General features: G+C 39.7%; 1 protein-coding gene across 2 annotated transcripts; it reads left to right on the forward strand.

Annotated features, from left to right (window-relative positions):
• Positions 1 to 168: 168 nt before the first annotated feature.
• On the forward strand, positions 169 to 15,833 carry SLC38A2 (solute carrier family 38 member 2). 2 transcript variants are annotated; one of them, XM_008064333.1, is made up of 16 exons: positions 169 to 427; positions 1,553 to 1,754; positions 2,057 to 2,138; positions 2,287 to 2,402; positions 5,130 to 5,203; positions 5,290 to 5,382; positions 5,513 to 5,594; positions 7,817 to 7,899; positions 8,311 to 8,369; positions 8,456 to 8,620; positions 9,040 to 9,119; positions 9,215 to 9,315; positions 10,546 to 10,670; positions 11,398 to 11,542; positions 11,642 to 11,739; positions 12,813 to 15,833. In XM_008064333.1, the coding sequence occupies exons 2-16, from the start codon at positions 1,639 to 1,641 to the stop codon at positions 12,909 to 12,911; spliced, it is 1,518 nt and encodes a 505-aa protein (XP_008062524.1). In that variant the 5' UTR covers positions 169 to 427; positions 1,553 to 1,638; the 3' UTR covers positions 12,912 to 15,833. The 2 variants fall into 2 exon arrangements, with proteins under 2 accessions (XP_008062524.1, XP_021571366.1); XM_021715691.1 differs by lacking the exon at positions 169 to 427 and having other exon boundaries at positions 1,343 to 1,754.
• Positions 15,834 to 17,773: the final 1,940 nt, after the last annotated feature.

Here is a 17,773-nt window from a genome sequence, read left to right on the forward strand (position 1 = left end):
GCCGGGGGCGGGGCCCAGGTAGTGTTGATACACAAAGGGAAGGCATCCCGCACCGCGGCGGCCGCGGCCCGGGCTCCGGCCCCTCCCACTGACGCGCCTCCGGGGATCCTATATAACCCGCCGCTCGCAGGGCTGCTCCAGAGTCGCGCTACACCGCTGCCCCAGCGTGCCCTTCCCGCTCTGCCAGCTTCCACCTGACCACGCGTTCTCGCACAGTCGCCTTTCCCTTGACACGGCGGACGCCGGAGGTTTGGGGCGGCGATTTGCCACTTCGTTTTTTATACTAAATTTATTTTTCCTGCCTCTTGTTGGATTTGCGGAAATTTTCGTGGTTTTTTTTTTCTTCTACGATTTTTACTTGACGGAGAGAAACTCACCGAAGGCGTTTGCCTGAGGGTTCCGGGACACAGGAGCGGAGACCACCGAGGTAACGAGTGCGGGGGGGGACGTCCGTGCAAAGGGCGCGGGGCCCGGGCGGGAGTGGGGGAGGGGCGCCCGGGAGGGGCCGCGGCGGGAAGGCAGCCGCGGGGGCCATTTCCTCTCGAGGCGGGTGTTTTTGGTTGGCGGGGCCAGCTTTCGATCCCGGCCCGCCGCGAGGGGGTCGCCGCCCGCCGAGTGGGCGGGGGAGGGGGCGCGGGATGGGGGCTGCGTGCCTGCCGGTTGCGGAGCCGCATCTTCCCGTTAGGGGGAGGGGAGCCAGCCCGGCCCGCGGCTCTCCTGCGGCAAGTCTTGTGACTGGTTTGCATTAATAAAAATAATGAAGTCCAGGGGACCAGGAATTTGGGGGCGGTGGAGGTGGATGCGGGCTTGTACTGTAGCAGAGGCCAAGATTAGGGAAGAGGGGTCGGGAACATTTGACAATCGGCGATCGATATTGCATCAGTTTCCTTTCCGGGCATAGGAGGGGCCAGCCGGGCGACGCACTCGCGGGCTGAATGCCTGTGGACGGGTGTGCTCGAGGGCACTGGCTGCGTGTGTAAACAAACCCTCGGCACTCGGGGCCCCGAGTTCGTCCCTCTCTAGTTGGGAGGGGTCGGGTCAGCCCTCTCCGCCTCCTTCGGGGGAAGGCGATCTGCCGCAGAGAGGTGTTTCCCCACCTGGGGGCTCCGGGCAGTAAAGGACAGATTGCACAGCACGGCTGCTCCCGCTGCTTTAAACGGGGACCGTGCGCCTTGGTTGCATGCACACGAGCCAGTGCCCGGGCGGGCGTGCGCCCTGCGTGCCTGTGCGCGGTCGGAGCGGCTGGGGGGAAGCAAAACAGAGCCCCCTCGCCCCCTCCGCTCCGACTCGGCCCAATGGAGAGGGTGAAATGCTACAATCCGCCGGAGTCGGGGCCTCGGCGGGCGCAGCGCCGCGGCGGGATCATCTTTGTTCTCCGCGGCTCCTCCGTCTGTACTTTTCCGCCCCTCGGCGCGCCCCCGCCCCTCGCGCTCGGCTGGTACTTTTCCACTCGCCTGGCCCGGCATGAATCAGCCGCGCTGCGCCGCCCGGCGGCGTCACGTGACCGCGGCGGGCGGGCGCTGCGGTCCTGACGCCGCCTCTACCTTCGCAGGCAGCCGCGCGGGCCGGTGCGCCGCCAAGGACAAAAGGAGCTTAGCGCCGGAGCTGGCTGCACCCGCTTTCCTCCCAGTGCCCAGCATGAAGAAAGCCGAAATGGGAAGGTTCAATATTTCCCCCGATGAGGACAGCAGCAGCTACAGTTCCAACAGCGATTTCAACTACTCCTATCCCACCAAGCAAGCTGCTCTGAAAAGGTGGGAGAAGTTGTGCAGTTTTTTAAGAACGTTCTGTACGGGGCGGGGGGGGATTACCTAGGACTCTGCTTCTGTTGCTTTCATTTACTGTGGCATTTGAAGAGTGTGTAAGCCCTGAAAGACTATCCGGGTGGCTTACTGCAGTGACAATAGCTCGTGTGAAAGTCAACTCCTAGTTAACACTTATACGTTTAAATAAAGGTGCTGTAACAGAACAACAGTGGGGGCAGGGGCCGTTTTATCCTGAAGCAATCTGTAATTGTATGTTTCAATCCAATTTACAGTTATATGTATTTTTGCAGCCATTATGCAGATGTAGATCCGGAAAACCAGAACTTTTTACTTGAATCGAATTTGGGGAAGAAGAAGTACGAAACAGATTTTGTAAGTTAAAAACAATAATTTGTCTGTCTGTGGCATTATGGAGTAAAAGAATAGTTTGACTTTTAGATTTCAAGTCTAACTTGCCCAAAGCTGGTTTTCTCCATTTAATTGTTGTTATATGTTTGGTTATCGTTTTCCCTCTATGTAGCATCCAGGTACTACTTCCTTTGGAATGTCAGTATTTAATCTGAGCAATGCGATTGTGGGCAGTGGAATCCTTGGGCTTTCTTATGCCATGGCTAATACTGGAATTGCTCTTTTTATGTAAGTATGTGTAAGTAGTGAGTCTGCCATGCAGGGCAGTTAACATGATATAATACGTATTTTGGCTCCAGAAACTGAATTTGCAATTGCAATAGTTGACTCAAAAATTATTTGATTCAAATTAAAAGTTTGAGAAACCCCAAAATCTCTTTATTACATAGAGCACAATACCGAGAATGCCAGTTAGATGGAAAAAAAATAGGGGAACACTTTGAGAAATTAAGCCAGAAGTCTTATAAATCAATGAGAATAGTTACAGCTGTCACAGATGGTATATATTTAAAAAAGAACTATTGATAAATCCAGGGTAGCTATGTGTTCTGGCAAAATCAGAAGTCAAAATATTAATAAGCTCCAAATCAGTTGGTAAATTAACAAAGTCTCCTGATGGACCTATGGCCTCTTGTACATGAAGAAAAAAATTTTCTAAGTATCTAAGGTGTGGTGGTATTTGCCTAGCCTGGAACATGTTTAAGACAAGTGAGTCATAATTTTCTGTACACTGAAAAGCAATCCATACTTTTTTTTTTTTAATGTTTGTTTTTTCCAGATGTGTGATTGCCACATATTGTGGCAAAAAACAATGAATTTTTAAATAAGTATCTGCTTTTAAATGTGTCGTTCCTCCTAGTCAGTTAGAATTAGTTACTCCTGTGCTTTCCTGCATAAATACCTGAATAGAATTTTAAGAGTGAAGAAGAATTTAGAACAGTGGTTCTTAAGCATTTTGGCATCACTGACCCTTGGAGAATATGATAGAAAAATATGAACCATATTTCCAGGAAAACAGCGCAAAGACAGAAATACATGCAAGTCTGGACTCCTGGCTAAAGCAATTTCTGTGGAGGATTATGTGACTTAATACCTTCATTGTACAGATGAGGAAACCATACATATGTAGCATGGAATTGTCCTTTTGTGACAGATGTGTTGCTGACTGGTGCCTTCTACTCAAATATTTTCTCCAGCATGATAGAATGTTCATGAAAAGAAAAGCAGACCTTTGTAAAGCTCTGCTTTGTGAAATTTCACATTGAGGTTAAGCCTGGCTTTGAGTACTAGAAACTAGGATACAGCCTGGCTTGCTTCATTAGAGTGAGTCTTTTTGAGACCTCTTACTAAGGTGAAGGACCAGGGATTTACATAGATAGAATCCTAGAATTTCAAGGTTTTTAGTGGGGAACTTTTGAATGGCATCACTGTTGAATGTTTGAAATGCTTCCTAGCTCTTGGTTTAAAAACTGGAGGCAGTTTTTAAATGCAGCCAGTGTGGTTATAGTGAAGAATTTAAATAGATAAAATGATACTTCTGTTTCATAAGTGAAAGCAAAATTCTGATGTTACCTTTGCAATTATTTATACTTGAATTTTGAATAGGTACTTTTGTGTTTGGTGAACTGTTTTACTAAATAGCTAGAAGATAATTTTATTCATCAGTGTTTACATTCTTTTCAGAGGTATAGCAGTAAATGGGCCAAAGGCCACTTGGCTGCCATGGTCCACTTTTAACTTCTGTAGCTAATGTTCGTAAGTAGAATCATTCTTGAAGTTGAAAGTGACTTCGAAGGTTGTAAAGGCCGTTTATCCCTCGTCATTACAGTGTGAGACATGGAAGGACATAATTTGGCTTAATTGTTTTTAATTAAACTTACATCTTTTTTCCAGTTAGAGGTGAGGCTGATAGTGTCACCTCAGACTAAGTAGACCCAATAAAACTTCTGGCATTAGAATAATAACTTCATGTCACTTCTGTTTAGCTCATCTGTTTAGCTCATAGGCATCAGTTTCTGTGCCATGCACGGTGTACTCAAAACCACATGTGACTGTCTTTTTGTTTGCAGCGTTTTCTGTAAGATTCCCTGGTTTTTTTAATTTCTTCCAAAAAAATTCCCCATGTCTTAGTTCTTTTGGGTGGAAGGAACATGAAGCTGGAATGAGAGAACCCATACTCTAAAAACTAGGTGGTGACATTAGGATCCCTTTAGTCCCTCTCTGTTATCCTTTCTTTTTCCTTCCTATTCAAGTGAAAGGGTCAAGGGAGGAGATGGTTCAGACAGTTGGGCTATGGCCTACTTGTTCTAGCACTAGCATTGTTTAACTTTGACAATGCTAGGCCTGTATTCCTCACCATGGGGTGCAATGTAGTATTTCATCACAGTGGTTAGTTCTCTGATTTGTGCCCAGTTATTATTAGTAAAGCTATAGTGTCTGACACTTAAAATGTTAGTATCACTTCCCCTTCCTCTCCTTATCTGTACAGTCCATGTGGTCTCGTGACCTTTCCTGAACCAATCTCTGGAATTTCACAAGAACCTTGTGGGCTGGGTTTAGTGGTGGGTATTACTGACATTTTGCAGATAAAGGGAACTACTACAACACAAAGTGGCAAACATATAGCTAGTTATTATGGTGCCAGAATCAAAATACGAGTCTCATACCTCCACCATTGGGAGGTTGGGCTTTCCAGAGTCTCACACTGGTTCAGTGATTACAACCTTGGTCTCTTAACCAATACTGTCTCACCTGAGACAGCGAGTTTTTAGTGCCAGGCAAAGAGATCATGTTAACTCTTAACTCCAGCGAGCAGGAGAAGAAATGCCAGTTCTCAGGGGCATTTTGGCACAAATAGGACAAGTTCCATATATAATGTTACTTAAACAACCAAAAAGAGTTGTTTTTAGATATGTTGAGACTGTTTATAAACTCTGCCTTGCCTTCTCTTATCAGACTTCTCTTGACATGTGTGTCGATGCTTTCCCTGTATTCTGTCCATCTCCTTTTGAAGACGGCCAACGAAGGAGGTATTCTCGATTTTCCTAAAACAATTTATGATCTTCTTCCTCTTATGAAATACTTGCTTCACGCTTCTGTGTTCTTCAAATTGCAGGGTCTTTATTATATGAACAATTGGGACATAAGGCATTTGGATTGCTTGGAAAGCTTGCAGCCTCTGGATCAATTACAATGCAGAACATTGGAGGTAAGAATTTTTTAAAAGACCACTCGGGTAAACTTTTTACTCATCGGGTAGCACAGAGTGGTGACACCTGAGTTTTAGTGTCACATATCACATTTTGCACTTGTAATGGTATAATTTTGTTTTCCTCCAGCTATGTCAAGCTACCTCTTCATAGTGAAATATGAGTTACCTTTGGTGATCAAGGCATTAATGAACATTGAAGATACAACTGGGTAGGTGCTAAGTAAGGTTACTCATAAGAAACAATTACAGTCTAAAATGGTTAGATACATTTTATCAAAGTTGGATACAAAATGATTATCAGTAAATTTTCCATAAATATTCCTGTTAAAATTAACCAAGAAGTCCCCCCTAAATCGATTTGAACTTTTGAGAATGAAAAGCCAAAAGATGGTAGCTAGCCTTATAATTCTGAATGTCTTATTTCTTTTTTTATATTTTGAGTTGGAGTCTCACTCTGTCACCCAGGCTGGAGGGTAGCAGTACACTCACAGCAACTGCATCCTCGACCTGCTGGGCTCAGACGATCCTTCCGCCTCAGCATTCCGAGTAGCTGGAACTATAGGCATGCGCCACAATGCCTAGCTAATTTTTTGATTTATTATAGAGATGAAGTCTCGCCAAGTTATCCAGGCTGGTCTCTAACCGCTGTGCTCAGGCAGTCCTTTCTCTTCGACCTCCTAAAATGCTGGGATTACAGGCTTGAGCCACCACACCCAGTGAATGTCTTATTTCTAACCTGTGTGAGAAAACAGGTATTCTAAAACTTACTTTTTCACTTTATATTCACACTTAAGAAATTACAGTCATTTAAATATATACCCCAGCCGGGCTCGGTGGCTCAGCCTGTAATCCCATGCTTTGGGAGGCTGAGGTGAGTGAATTGCCTGAACCCGTGGGTTCGAGACCCGCCTGGGCAACTTGGCGAGACCTCATCTCTACAATAAATCAAAAATTAGCTGAGCGAGGTAGCACGCACCTGTAGTTCCAACTACTGGGAAGGCTAAGCAGGAAGAATCGCCAGAGCTCAGCAGGTCGAGGCTGCGGTCGCCTGGAGCGACCACTGCACTCCAGTCTAGGCAACAGAGTGAGACTCCAACTCAAAAAAAATAAAAATAAAAAATAGGTAAATAAATATATATTCCAACCTAAGTTAGGACAGAAGCTGTGAATTACAGTAAACATTAATTCCTATCTTTTGTAAGTTTAAAAATATTCTGTTTAATATGAAATGTAAGTTGAGCATCCGTAATTTGAAAATGAAATGCTCCACATTCTGAAAATTATTAAAATAATTTGAATAAAATTACATTTAGGCCATTTAAGGTATATAGGAAACTTAAATGAATTTCATGTCTCCTTTTGTTATATGCAAATTTCCAAAATTCAAAAACCTTCTAGTTGAAAGCATTTTGGGTAAGGAATGCTCAACCTCTGCCAGGAAATGGATGACCATGCTGTAGAAACCTTATTTTCTACCAGAGTTACTCATCCTAGTGAACTCTAACAGGCTTTTATCTAAAGTCAACATGGAGAGGGATAATTTACTTCCCAGCTTACATGCAGCTCATTACCTCAAAATTGAAAAGTGCTTATCTCTAGTGTGACTTTAGAAATTTAATTTGATAAGCTGATCTTTAAGTATTAGTTTTCTCTGGAGCACTTGTTGCTGAAGTGAATGAAATGGGGCAGTTAGAATTTGAATATTGATTTTAAAAGAGTATAATTCATGATTATCTAAGAAGGAAAAGGCTAAAATGCCTATGGGACATATGTAATATTTTCTATAAGTTCAGAAGGGATTTTTTTGACTATTTTTGGAGTCAAGGTGGGTCAAGGTATCACAACATACTCTGACAACCTGGAATGAGTCCTGGTTTGGGGGTTGAGTTTTGAATTATTTTGGTTTTTGCTGTGTATTTTATCTAAAGTATGAAAAACTATCCTTATTGAAATGTTTAATACTTTTCCTAACATGTCTGGGGGAAAAAAAAAAAACCCTTATTTTAAAATGTACTTGTTTCTAGCATTAGAAATTGCATGCTAAAGCTATAACAGAGTTGGAGTACAATTTTTCCAAAAGTGCTTAAAGATAAGATTACTGGTTTAACAAAGCAGCTTTGTTCCCTCGTTAGTATCAAGCATTTAAGAAGCATTTTGTGTTATGAATCAGTTGGCAGCCTTCCCAGGGCAAACAGTGGGACAAAAGTTATAGTGTTTCATACCCTATTTCTAACCTGAGTGAATATGCATCTAGCACACAAAGTTGAAAAAATGATTTCTGTCTTGTACAAGGGATACTTTTCCCAGTCATGTCTTTTTTGTGTTTGTTGTTACAGTATTTCTATAAAATAAATCCTGTTAGACGACATGCCTATTATTCTAAGAATATCTGTAACTGGTTTTGATCCTGTCTCTCTTTTCTTTAATTCAGATTGTGGTATCTGAATGGTGACTATTTGGTTCTGTTGGTGTCATTGGTGCTCATTCTTCCGTTGTCGCTGCTGAGAAATTTAGGTGAGTAAACCTATCTCTCGAGAATTGAAAGGAACCTCTCATCAGTTTAGTTGAGTTTCCTCTTAATAGAAATTGATAAGCGCTAAAAATTTCTTAAAACATGCCTTTGGGAGTTGCAACCACTCTTTCAAAATCTTAGTGGGATGGCTCCCAAGAAGCAAAAATATTTCATTGACATGATGTCTTGTATTTTGTAAATAATAATGTGAATGGTAGCTTTTAATGGTTTGGTTATAGCAAGTATATTTAAATAATTCTACGTTTTAGTACTTAAGAATTAGAAATTCAGTACTATACCTAAATGAATGCCCAATGTCTTCCCAGCAGAATTTATTCAGTGGAGAAATTTCTTCCCTTAAACCCATTTCCTTAAACTAATAACAATTTTCTTTCCCTCTCCCCCTTATATAGGATATTTGGGATATACCAGTGGCCTTTCCTTGTTGTGTATGATGTTCTTTTTGATTGTGGTAAGTATAGTTTTTCTTTAGAAATTTTTTTTTATAACTCCTGCCATGTTACTTAGTTTAACAAATGCAAAATAATATATTTTCAGGTGATCTGCAAGAAATTTCAGATTCCTTGTCCTGTGGAAGCTGCTGTGATAATTAATGAAACAATAAACAACACCTTAACACAGACAACAACTTTTGCACCTCATTCGGCATTTAATGGGACTGATGAATCTTGCAGACCACACTATTTTATTTTCAACTCACAGGTAACTGAATATAATGTTTATTTTCTCAAAGGAAGATTTTAGGGAAGAAAAGAGGGAAACTATTTGATAGAAATTTTAAAATAACTCCCAAGTTAAAGGGGAGAGAGGTAATAGATGGTTTTCTAGAAAACGTGATTAGCTAATTATTGGAACTTATGAAGAAAATTTTGGTATCTTAAAATACATTGGGAAATGAAGTAATCAATCGTATGATATTAATAATTGATAAATTCAGAAATTAGAATATTGATCATAATCCTACTTGATGCGCAGATTAGAAGAAGGGACACTAAGTATGCCAAGGAAACTGTTTGAAACTTTGGTTCGAAGATTATTTACATAAAACCTAAGCTGCAAAACTATGACAGCACAAATTTGTTCCATCAGGATTTTAAGTGGAGTTTTATATTTTTTTCCAGACTGTCTATGCTGTGCCCATTTTGACCTTTTCATTTGTCTGTCATCCTGCTATTCTTCCCATCTACGAAGAGCTGAAAGGGTAAGGACTTTGTTTTTATATAAATTTGTTGGGAAAATATACTGCTATAGCCACTGCTAAAATATGTATTTGAATTCTCTTTTAATTTTACATAGCCGCAGCCGTAGAAGAATGATGAATGTGTCCAAGATTTCGTTTTTTGCTATGTTTCTCATGTATCTGCTGGCTGCCCTCTTTGGATACCTGACATTTTATGGTAAATAGTGCCTGGCTTATTACATTTTTAAAGAGATAGCATAATTATTGAAATGACACTGATACTTTGTGTGTACGGGGGGAACCCAAAAAGCCCACAATTTATTTATAAAAAATTGTGTATTACATGTTTAAACTTTAGTCACCTTCAAAGTACTTTCCGTTTGATGCAATATACCTATCAAGACACCTTTTCCACTGCTTGAAACAGTTTTTGAACTCTTCAGTTCTGATGCTTTTTGTGCTTCTGCCATGTTTTGTTTTACCTCTTCCACGTGGGCAAAACATTTCCCTTTGAGGATTTCTTTCATCCAGGGAAACCAAAGAAGTTGCTCAGGGTAAGATGAAGTGAATAGGGAGGGTAGGACACGGGGGTCATACAGTTTTGGTCAAAAACTTCTGAACACTTAATGTTGTGTGGGCAAAATCACCAGTCATGAAATGGGCCAAGCATGTTGAAAGAATCTCAAAAAAAAAAAAACTGAAGCCGAACACATCCTCTTACAATGATGTTAGTGGCACACTGATGGTTATGGGCTCCTAGAATACTTACCTAGCAGGGGAAAACCTGTACTAAAAGGGCCTCCCCAAAAATCCGGTTTTTTGGTGGGAAGGGTCCCCCTTGTACTTCATCATTCATGATGTTTATTCCCATTGTATTGTTAGTAAAAGCATGTTAGGGACAAGGACCTGCCCTCCCAAAAATCCAGGCTTTTTAAGGCCCCTCTCATATTTCCATCTCTTTAAAAGTTTAGTCTGTTCTGATATATTTTATATTCATGATGAGGAATTAAATTTAGAGCGTAGAGTTTCCTGCAGTATATTTAATCCGTAATTTCTGGAATCCAGGTTTGAAAACAGTCATTATTTGATGGCAAATTTGTATGCTATGCTTCCCTCTAAATTCATCTTGCCCATCTCATCTCCCATCACCTTCAAACTATGTAACACCCACACAAACTCTAAGCCAAGCCGTGGGATTTAGCTGTTTAGCTCCTGTTGTTTTTAATGGGTGTCATGTGGCTAAATCTCTATGTGGTATTTAGAAAAATTTTCCTTCAATGTTATTTTAATTGCATTAACCATAATTCCAAACTAATCTCATTAGCCTCTTAGTTTATAGTCATTTTGTGAGTAGCTAATAACTTGGGTGCAAATTTTGCTGTAAAATGTTCTTCTTGATCTCCAGAGAAAGCAACACACTCAAATCTTTTGTGGTCTTTCCCTGCAGAACATGTTGAGTCAGAATTGCTTCATACCTACTCTACTGTCATGGGAACTGATGTTCTTCTGCTCATTGTCCGTTTGGCTGTGTTAATGGCTGTCACCCTGACAGTGCCAGTGGTTATTTTCCCGGTAAGTAATCATCTGCTCTGCTTTTAGTAGAAATGAATTTTTAAATGTGAATATTTGTGAGAATTTCATCTTCTGGGAGAAAGGAACCTACCAGTAAAACAGAACCAAGCTGGTGGTGGTTTTGCAGAGGCTTTTTAAAAATACATTTGTAGATTTTTCAAAACATCCTTGCGACTTTTTTTTTCCTTGTAATTGAAGATATAGAATGATCTTTTAAGTGTCCAGGTGTTCAGAAAACAACAGCAAAGGAGAAGGCACAATTTTACTTTAGAAACAGTTACTGCTTTATATATGTTTCCTATTATCTGGGCATCTTTTCAGTAATTAAAACTGGTTTTAAGCCGAGCTCGGTGGCTCAGCCTGTAAACCCGCGCCTTTGGGAGGCTGAGGTGAGTGGATTGCCTGAGCCCGCGAGTTTGAGACCCGCCTGGGCAACTTGGCGAGACCTCATCTCTACAATAAACCAAAAAATTAGCCAGGCGTGGTAGCGCGCGCCTGTAGTTCTAGCTACTCGGAAGGCTGAGGCGGTATGATCGCCAGAGCCCAGCAGGCAAGGCTGCGGGGGCCGGGAGCGGCCACTGCACTCCAGTCTGGGCGACAGAGGGAGACTCCAACTCAAAAAAAAAAAACAAAAAAAAACACTGGTTTTAAAAATTTTATTGTTAATTTTTTTGTGTGTGTATTATATATATATAAATTTTATCTTATTTACTTATTTTTTTTGCAGATCCGGAGTTCCATAACTCACTTGCTGTGTGCAGCAAAAGATTTCAGTTGGTGGCGTCATAGTCTCATTACAGTATCTATCTTGGCATTTACCAATTTGCTTGTCATCTTTGTCCCAACTATTAGGGATATTTTTGGCTTCATTGGTAAGTTTTAGAAGGTTTTAAAGTTGTTCCAACCATTGGATTTTAGGGTTTAAAATAAATGACAAGTGATCATTGAATTGTGCAAATATTATTTTACAGGTGCATCTGCAGCTGCTATGTTGATTTTCATTCTTCCTTCTGCCTTCTATATCAAGTTAGTGAAGAAAGAGCCTATGAAATCTGTACAAAAGATTGGGGTGAGTGAAATATTATAGAAACAGTAATAACGTCAATATCAGAAATTCCTCCAACTGATTTTAATTTTAGTCCCTTAGCCATCATTTCTTGTAGTTGCACTTTTAAGTTTCTAGTAAACATTTCTATGATGATATACTTCACAGATGGAAGATTGGGGAAGGAAAGTAAGATAGTTTGCCATCTAATAAATACTTACGGTAATTGCAGAGAAGTTTACAGATGATTTAGAGATAGCAATAGGGATGAAGAGCAGTGTAAGATACCCAGTTTTCGACATTGGTTCAACCAGTGTTCTCTAGACTGCTCACTGTGTGACAGGCACTTAAATGAGCACTGAGTATATAAAAGAGAAAAAAATGGACTGTTTGGTTGAATAAGACAAACCATCTTCAAAGCAAAGCTCTGCAGGACCATCTTTTCTGTAGCATTCACTGTTATGTACTTTAAAGCGTGGTGACAATTGATTGCAAAGAGCATGATGTGCTAACCACAAAGGATGTGATTCTAGTACCAGAATCCTGGTGGTGATATTTAGGAAAAAGACCACCTTTAGTCGTTATTTTCCACCTCCGTTCTAGTCTGATTAAAGTACTAGAATTGTTTAAACCAACAACTGTCATCTTGTTCTACTCAAAATTACATAGTGGCAGTAATTGAAGGGTAGGAATAGGAATAAACTTATTCAGTATCTCTGAGAAAAGACCTCTGGTTTTGACTCAGGCTGCATTTTAGGTTCATGTGGGTTTGATTTTGAGGCTTAACATTTTCTCTAAAAAATTGCAAAAAACCCAGTCCAGCTCTATGTGAAGTAGTTTATTCAGCAAGAAAATTCCCTTTTCATTTGAGACAAGTAAAATGGAAGGAGAAGTTTCAAAGGTAGTTATTTTGTACAATAGATAACTTATTGGCCAAAAAGAGTTTTATATTTATTTAGCCAGATAAAATGTTAGTTCTATAGAACATTATATATGCAACTTTAGTAATGATAAGCTTATTTCAAAAAGTTGAAAGAGGAATATTTCGGATGTACTTTGTTGCTTGCTGATGACTTTTCTCTGTATGCTCATTGCAGGCTTTGTTCTTCCTGTTAAGTGGCATAGTGGTGATGACCGGAAGCATGACCTTGATTGTTTTGGATTGGGTGCACAATGCCTCTGGAGGTGGTCATTAACTACTGGCATCACTCAAACTCAGTCCATCTGATGCCAGTGTTGAGTCAACTCAACTACTATGAAATTTCACCTAATGTTTTCAGTTTCACTTCCTTTTGAAGTGCAGATTCCTCGCTGGTTCTTCTGAGTGCAGAATAAGTGAACTTTTTTTTTCCTTTTTTTTTTTTTTAAAGAAACTTATCTGTATGTTAGAAATGGATATGAACAACAAAACCACGAGTCTCGGGTTAAGGGAAGTGACAATTTTATTCCATTCCAGAGAATGGACAAACTCTTAACTTTTATCAAGCCACATGTTTGGCTGTGTCATTGTTTAACATGGATATTTTGTGATTTTACTTGAATGTGCCTAATGGAACCATTCGATGTGAGAAACAATTCTTAATTTACAGCAAAGTATTGAAATAACCATTGAGAAAAACACTATTATTTTTTGTACCAAAAATACTTAAAGACCTCAGAAGCACTATTTTACTTTTAAGAAGTGGCTTTTTTTGAGCTTTATTCAGAAATGGTTATCAATAAATTCCGTAAAGTAATTTCATTGGTATTTAAACGTGACTATTGATATTATGAAATGATTTGCCTTTTTTAGGCATAATAAGCCAAATACTTTTTTATCCAAAATAATTTTTAGAGAAAATGATGTAATGAAAAATTGTACCATGAATTTAGGAGCATAGTTTTTTTCATTTAAACATCACCATTATTTAAAGGGTAATTGATTGAATATTGCTATACCAAATCAGATGAACTCTGTTCATCACTTCTCTGTCCCCAAATAATTTGGTTCATTCAGATGGAAATGTTTGTCTTCAACTTATTAGAATGGAAGATAATGCAGATATTTCTATGGGAAATAAAATAACTAATTTTGAGGTACCAAATAGTGCAATTGGGTAAAACAGGGTTTATTCAGTTGCATCTGTCTCCAGAGTAGTATTGACAGCTCTGGGACTTTTTTTGGGCCAGCCCTTTTTTGACATTGCTTCCAGCAGTGGAGAATGGGCATTTGATGGCAATAGGCCAAAACTATTCTACCCAGAGAGTACAACTTTTCAAAATGCTCATCTACTGGAGGTGTGAATTACTTGACAATGTATGGCTTAGTTGTGTTCATGTTTTGTCTACAATAGAGGTCTAATCTACAGGTTACACCTATGTTTGGTATAAGTTCTCTTTGTATAGGCCACTGGGTTTCTCATGCAGTAAGCTTTTTAAAAACTCATTTGCACTGGATTGTCATCTCATTCGTTACAACATAGATTTATTTGTTTACATCCAACAAATGGTTAGCTAGGGAAACCAGTGCAACCTGAGTGTAAGTAGCTGTTTTGGTTCAACTGCATGTCAGCCCTTCCATTTCAATCCCAGTTTAGAAGTGAAAACATTACTTTGAAACTTGGCTTTAAGAGCACATTTATCGTACGTTACAGTGTATGGTGAATATATTATTAAATAATGTGGTACTTTGCTCATCAGGCATAATGTCTAAAATCTAATATACATAATTCCATTAAGTGGTTGAGGGAAGCAAATAATGGAATAATCAGTTGGTCATCTGGCTCTAAAGTTTTCTCTTGAACTAAAATTTTTAGTTTGGGGCAAGGGCCAGAAACGTGGCAGACATGGTTTTTGTTACGCATTCGTGTATTATATGTGACTAAATTTACAGACAAGATATGTGTGTAAGTAAAGATCCATATGGAACTGGAAGACGTCTTGTAGTGCTACATTGGGTGGAACCAATGGTTCGTTTTTGTTTTGTTTCTATGAAGATAAAATAATCGGGGACCATCTAGAAATAGAAAGGCAGTGAGAAGACAGATTCTACAGTACTGCTTTCATTTAATTGGGCTTTGGGCACTCCATTCAAATCCAGAACCTCACCTCTAGTTCAGACCAAGAATTTGCACTCCTGCCTGAGTTCCTGGAGAGAGTTGATGGCTTTGTGTCTAAGACATACCCGGGAACACCAAGTAAAGAGTTGTCTCTACAGACATTTTTTTTTTAGGAGAGAAGTTACTGTGGCAACCAGGAAGGAATGGAAACAAAGAATCCTCTTCTCACAGCAAGTCACTGTGGGGAAGCTCTCCGATCCTCTTTGGCTGTTGGAGGTTCAAAATCAACTGCCTAGGGCAAATTCCAATGCATGATTTTCTTGGAACTATCTTGTCTGCCTTGAGGTTCCTAAACAGTGAATTCCCATTAATGAGCAGTCTTCAGTATTAAAACCACTGTCTTGTCACCTCATTTTGCATTACTGTCTTCCGTGGATGTTTCAGTTGTAACTGTAATGTTATTTATAGAACAGCATTAATCCATTAAAGCTAACCTATTTTTCAATATTTATGATAATCTATGTACATATATTTGTCTGTCCATATGTATTTGTAAATAGGTTGTATATAACATCAGGTTTGGGTCTTGGGTTCAAGTGTATATATTCTTATAAGTTTCTTAACTGCATTTTGATGAATTCACATTATGTATCTATAAGAATTGTCCCAAAAATACCTGTACAGAGAATTTAGTATTTGAAAATTGACAAATTGTGTACAAACACTAAAAAATTTAAAATCATTTATTTAAATTGTATTTGCAATAAACTGGACATCAAATTTTTCATGAAAACTTGGTGCAAGTTCAGATCTCTAAAATTTAAATGAGGTCTAAATTTTCAAAATGCAGTCGTTATCAAAATGTGATCTAGTATAATGAAATAAATGTGATCTAGTGTAATGGAAGACCTTTGAGAACCTGGGTGTGTTAATTTGGTGTATATAGTGTAAATATCTCCACTGTACAGTTAGAGGCCATCAATTCTAGTATGGCTTGTTGGCAAAGAGTGCTACACCGTTTCAATGAAACAATGTATGTTTGTTTGAACTGAACTAAAATAAATACATGTTTAATCCTGAGTAGCAGTGATTTCTTTGTGGTAATGAGGTAAAGCTGTGTCAAATATGGTTTGTACTGTCAACACGGTACCTAGTGCTTAGTGTGTCCCGTATGTTAGTGATAGTGAAGAGAAAGAATGGTCAGAAAAACAAGTTTTTTTTACTTACATTTGTAAAGATTGCTAGGTTTACAAAGTGAGAAGGAATGGAGAGTTGGGAGGAGATGCTAAAAGGCATCTTAAGGACCCACTTGGTCCTACTGATGGAAATAGATCAATACTGCATTGCAATCAACTGGAGAGCTTTTTAAAAAGCAACTTTCTGAAGCATATATCTAGTTTGGGTAGGTTTGACTGGAGTACAGCTCAGCATCTGGTTTTTGTTTTGTGTTGGTTGTTTCAGAATGCTACCCAGGTGATTTTGATGCACAGTTACAATTAAGAAACGATGCAACAGGCCTGGAAAGAGGTCAGGATTGGTTCAGTTTTGGTGAACAAGTCACAAAGGGAGAGGAGCTGCTGTCTGGAGAGAAGTTAATAGGAGTTAATGGACATGTTGGTGCACGGAGATCATGTAATGGCATGTTTTTATTTGAGTGACCCTGGAAGTGAGGAGGGTTGCTAAAATACACAGGATAGTTCAGGTGTCGACTACCGGTAACCTGAGAAGGTTGGGGCTTGTGAAGCGAAATCACCAAAACTGCAACAAAACAAAAGGGAAGATACCTTGGAATAGAAGTGTGCTCCCCAAAAAGCAGCACTGTCTCCAAAAAACTGGTATACGGTTAAAAACGATGGTCACGTGAGAAGGAATTATTTGTGATTAGGAAGTGCAGCAGAAGTTGCAACAAATCTTAGTTGTAGAACAAAGGTCAGTGGTGGAATTTTAAGGTATTCACTGGCAAGCTTTAATTGAACTTACCATGTGCAACTACCAAGAGAGTGGGGTTATGCATCATAAGGGTTTAACAATTAATATGCCTTTTGAATTATGCTGTTTTGTTGTTTTTTTTTAATGCCAGCTGGGTGTGGTGGCATGTACCTGTAGTCCCAGCTACTCCAGGGGCTAAGGTGGGAGGATCAGCCTGGGCAACATAGCAAGATCTCAATGTCAAAATAATTTTAAAACAAAATGAACCAGAGTGCCAACTTTGTAATCTAAAATTAGAAACCTTTGGTGGGTAGGTCCACTCAAAATGAAAATATAATACTTTATTCAGGAAACCAGCTAGTCCCCAAAGATTCCATTAGTCCTGAGGAATAGTCTAGGAACAATTTTAAATAAAGAACTAGAGCTGTTTGTCTTGACTTGGAAATTACTTAGTTAATTTTCTGGTAACAAAAAAGGAACATCCATTTAAATTAGTGTCAACAAAAAGGGCAGAACTTATCCAAAGGAGATCGGGATGCCTCTGAGAATCAAACAAAAGATAACAGGCTTCCAAAAGTAAAAAACTAGATTTGTTCTAGAGACCTCAATGACAGAAATGTGTGAAACTTCACTGAAGAACTGTGCAAGTAGGTTCTGAGCTTCCAATTATTTCAGTTTGATTTCTCAAGTGTCCACCTTGATCTACTCAAATGTAGTTAGGTGGGCAAGGTGACCATACAAGCCCAGCTGCCAGGACCCTGCCCTATGGTTGAGAGAATAGTTTCCAAAGGAGGGGTGCAATGGTCATGAGCTAGAAACAGGCTAGAAAACTGGGAGTTTTAATATTGAAAGTCCTGCATCCTGGGAAACTCCTTAGTCCCAGGAAAACTGGAATGGTTGTAACCTTCGCTGGGGAGGCACCCCCAAAGTGTCTAATGAAACAGCCCAAAGATATCGATAGACTCGTTTTCTCAGATTTCTTTTGTCTAGACTTCCATGCAGGACATCAACCTTCTTTTATGACTTTGCCCCAACTTCAATGGATAGCTTACTCAAGTCACATTTTTTTCTGCCTTGTCCCCACAAAAGTT

The sequence above is a fragment of the Carlito syrichta genome, unplaced genomic scaffold (assembly GCF_000164805.1).
Source record: "Carlito syrichta isolate Samal-C Ts95f unplaced genomic scaffold, Tarsius_syrichta-2.0.1 Scaffold307304, whole genome shotgun sequence".
In the NCBI taxonomy this organism is placed as follows: domain Eukaryota; kingdom Metazoa; phylum Chordata; class Mammalia; order Primates; family Tarsiidae; genus Carlito; species Carlito syrichta.

What these genes read in the sequence shown, in the direction of transcription:
- SLC38A2 (XM_021715691.1), top strand. Translation starts at nt 1,465, where the DNA reads ATGAATCAGCCGCGCTGCGCCGCCCGGCGGCGTCACGTGACCGCGGCG. An exon ending in AAGCAAGCTGCTCTGAAAAG is followed by an intron (nt 1,755 to 2,056) that starts GTGGGAGAAGTT and finishes GTATTTTTGCAG; the next exon opens with CCATTATGCAGATGTAGATC. An exon ending in TGCCAGTGGTTATTTTCCCG is followed by an intron (nt 10,671 to 11,397) that starts GTAAGTAATCAT and finishes TTTTTTTTGCAG; the next exon opens with ATCCGGAGTTCCATAACTCA.